Below are 4,132 nucleotides of genomic sequence, written 5' to 3'. Positions count from 1 at the left end.
TGTAGTTAATTTTATAAATAAATTTGACAATAAAAGGTTTTTGACAACTTTTTAACACAATTTCTTCCCAAATTCCCGAACGTCGTCATTGTACAAGATCAAAGAACGTTACAATATCGATATCTTGAGCACTTTTCAAAAAAATTACAAAAGAAAACAGGAAACCGTAACATGGACATATTATGTTTTTCGACGTTCCAGAAACCAGTTTTTTTTATTTGGGTGTGTGATGTTAAGTAGGCTGTTCCAGCAATCCCGAACCAAACTCAATTCTTTGGCTGTTTTTTCCTGCGCGTATTTTTGGAAATATGTGGGTAGCGACACACGTTTCGTATCTTTCAAGTAAATCTTGTACCCAGAAATCAGTTCAGAATATGGAAGAGCTACCCTCAAACCTTGTACATAAGGCCTGGAATGTATTTAAAGTAACATAAGTTTTTTTATTACTGTGACACAAAAACATTTAAAAATCAGAAAAAGGATGTTTAAAATTTCTGTCTTCAAATTGTTAACTAACTATTCTGTAATTGTAAATTAAATTAATATAAATCAAGAGTTAATATGAATCATAGGGCCGATTTCCATATTGGTCGTAAATTCTTTCCCATCCGCAAAAACTGTCGTTCTTTGGATAATTTTTTATTTGTAAATTTTCGTTTATATTTAAATAAGGAAAATCATTGTCTTCTAACACTTGTGGCCAAATTATATTTTGAAAAAGATCAATTTTTTCAGGTGTTGGATTTCTAAAATATCACAAAAAATATAAATAATGGAAAATCAATTACCTGTCCTAATTACAAAGTTTTTGCGAAATTAGTCCACAATTTTACCAAACGATTTTGTATTGTAATATCACTTTCTGGAAATAGTGACAAATCATAATTATCAAATATTTCATTTTGAATTCTCCAGAGATAAGCAAGTTCTTCATTATGACCTACACGTTCTGTTCCTAAAATTAAATTATAAAATGCAAACATTTAGTAATGGTAATTACCATCAACTACAACAGAAATATTTCCCAGTTTTCCGTCATATGAAAACTGATAAAAGTATAGCTCGGAATGTTTTGACTGTAATAAAGTATACTTAATTACGGGTCTTGTAAATGTTGTATCACTCATATACTAAAAAATTACAAAGTATAGTTTTTTAATTACAATATTTGACAACTGTTTTTATTATACTTTTATCCCAGCTGCTGGAACATTTTGTAGTAAATCATCTCCACTATACAACTCTCGTATAAGTTGCCCTGCTTCTTCTTTAGAGTTTTCATCAACGATGTTCATATTATTAGGAACAAGAGCTTTTAAATCGTTATCGTATAATTTCATAAGTCGTGTTAAAAAATTTACATCTACGTATTTCTGTTTGAAAATAAATAGAATATTATTTAAGCGAATAATACCTGTGTTTTGACTCAGACTTTCTTCAGAATTTATTCCAATAATAACAGGAACATTGTTGGCGTCTCCTCTGTCTAAAATCTCAAACATATTTTCAGTTAAAAACGCATTTTTGGAATCTAGTTCGACAACAGGTGCAAAAAAGTAGCCTTGAAATAGTTGAGCACTGTTGTAACTTTCCTACAATTTATTTCATTTTGTAAATAAAATTTGGACAATTTCGGATTGTTCCCTTTACCTCAGAAGCTACTTTATCAGCCGCCTTATCAATTTCTGTAGATGAAGCGTGAAGCATAACACTGAGAATTTCTTCAGATGCACTTTCTTCAGTTACGCTTGCATTAATATAAGACGCTATTTTATGTGCAAAATGTTTGGCATTTCTCTGATAACCAAATGAGTTTAAGACTGAACTACTTTCCATTATAGCAGCTCGATATAACCCTTTAAACATTTTTGAAAATAATGAGGCAGAATTTAATACAAATTATTACCGGTTGATTTTTTGCTAACCAGATGATAACCAACTGATGCAGCTCCCGCACTTTGTCCAAATATAGTAATTTCAGACGAATTTCCGCCAAATAAATGAATATTTTTATTGACCCATTGTAAAGCAAATAGTTGGTCTTTAAGACCATTATTACCAGGGATCACTTCGTCTTGTGTTGACAAAAAACCAAATACTCCAAGCCGATAATTTAAAGTTACAATAACTACATCATGATTTACAAGAAATTCGGGTCCATATGAAGAATATTTAGAGTCTCCTATGGCAAAAGCTCCTCCGTGGAAGAAAACCATAACAGGTAAAGATGTATTGCTATTCGTAGAAGGTAACTAAATGTGTTATTTTTTTAGTAAGTTAATTATTTTAAATTAATTTCAACACACTTTTGGGGTATAAACATTTAAGTAAAGACAATCTTCATCTTCCTCTATCGAATTAACACCAATTTGATAACAAATTTTTGTATTTTTTGTAGTATCTAAAATATTGTCCCATGCGTTAACCGGTACAGGAGGCTACAATTATACAAAGCGTCACTTTTCTTTTAAGGTTTTTATTTACCTGGAAGCGTAATGTTCCAATTGGTGGAGCAGCATATGGTATTTGTTGGAAAGCATAAAATTTTTTATTGCTGTTTGGAATTGTAGCAATGCGCCCTTTAATCAGTCCTTTGTTTAATCTCAAAAATACGCAACACAGCTAAAAATATGTTTGTTACGATTTGCATGAACACATCACAGTATTAACCTCTATGTACTTACACCTTTATTAATTAAAAATACTGCTAAATAAACCCATAAAACGTGGTATATTGGTTTCATTGCTGTGAAATATGTGAGTTAGAATTGAACGAAAACTAATATTTGTACTAGATTCAAATAATTTTACACAGGAAATTTCTCATTTATTTCTAAACATTTATATCAATTTGTGCAATCGTGACCATAAAATTACACTAATAAAAGTTGATAACAATTATCGTGATGCTATCTAATGTTTTGTAGATACGCGTCGGATTTTTTTGATTATTTTATCGAAACACCGACTATTCATTGATATATCTGTCTCGAGTAGTGAGTCGAAGTTTTGTTTATGTGGAAAAAATACGTTTAGTGCTTATAATAGCATTCCTCATAATCTGATTAAAAGAAATTAGAGTGAATTGCGATTACATTTTGTTGGAAAAGTAGCACAAAATCATTAGTCTGAAAACACAAACATTTTATTCTAAACTAGCTTGCACCCGTGACTTTCTCCACGTAGATTTTCGATATAAATTTTTGTTGTTTCTTAAAGAAGAAATGTGAAGTTAGTCTGTTTATCTATTTTTTTCTTGATTCATCAACTCAAAACAACGCCGGAGCATCAGAAACCCGATTTTTAATAGAGTGACAAAAGTATGTTATAAACGCTTCACCCCGTCGAATTTTCAAAAAGTGTCTTCTTAGTGCATCTCTACACGTTCAAATCTCAAAATTTTAAATTTTATATTTATATTTTTGTTTAAATGTTTGCACCTAATTTCATCCCGTTATAGGTTGGTTTTTATAAATGCCTGATTAGTGCACTTCTCTACTCTCTAAGAAAAATTGCATGTTTCTATCTTCGTTTAAACATGTACACCTCATTTCACCCCTTTAAAAACTGATTTTTAAAAATCTCATCTTAGTGCGCCTTTACAACCGCCAAAGAACATATCTTCCAAACTTTATGTTTCTATCTTCGTTTAAGTGTTGACAACATATTTCACCCTCTTGTAAATATAATTTCAAAAAATCTTTTCTTAGCGGACATCTACACCCTCTAAAGAATGTGTTTGCCAAATACTATGTTTTTATTTTGGTTAAAATGTTTAGACCCCATGCTTAGAAATTGATTTTCAAAAAATCTCCTCTTAGCGGTCATCTACACCCTCTAAGGAATATGTTTCCCAAAGTTTATATTTTTATCTTTGTTTAAATGTTTACACCGCATTTCATCCCCTTATAGATTGATTATAGAAAAATTCTTCCTTAACGAACCTCTACACACTTTAAAGAACATATTGTACAAATTTCATCTTTTTATTTTTGATTAAAAGTGTACACCCCGTTTCACACCCTTTTCTAAGGATGTAAATAAGTTTTTACTTATTATTTAAAAAAATCTTGTCCTAGTGCACTTTTACAACTGATAAGGGACATATTTTCAAAATTTTTTCTTTATATTT

At 30.3% G+C, this 4,132-nt stretch overlaps 1 protein-coding gene across 1 annotated transcript; it reads right to left on the bottom strand.

The window, feature by feature from the left end:
* Positions 1-415: 415 nt before the first annotated feature.
* Positions 416-2,826, bottom strand: LOC123008965 (juvenile hormone esterase-like). The gene is made up of 10 exons (XM_044405045.1): positions 2,685-2,826; positions 2,485-2,622; positions 2,307-2,438; positions 1,907-2,252; positions 1,651-1,856; positions 1,415-1,592; positions 1,191-1,363; positions 1,001-1,130; positions 802-955; positions 416-746 (listed from the first exon to the last, which is right to left on the bottom strand). The coding sequence occupies exons 1-10, from the start codon at positions 2,742-2,744 to the stop codon at positions 557-559; spliced, it is 1,707 nt and encodes a 568-aa protein (XP_044260980.1). The 5' UTR covers positions 2,745-2,826; the 3' UTR covers positions 416-556.
* Positions 2,827-4,132: the final 1,306 nt, after the last annotated feature.

The sequence above is a fragment of the Tribolium madens genome, unplaced genomic scaffold (genome assembly GCF_015345945.1).
Source record: "Tribolium madens isolate multiple individuals breed KSU strain unplaced genomic scaffold, Tmad_KSU_1.1 Scaffold_71;HRSCAF=194;Tcas5.2_LG6, whole genome shotgun sequence".
NCBI lineage: Eukaryota > Metazoa > Arthropoda > Insecta > Coleoptera > Tenebrionidae > Tribolium > Tribolium madens.
The sequence above is the reverse complement of the archived record's forward strand: the minus strand, read 5'-3'. Positions and strand labels throughout refer to the sequence as shown.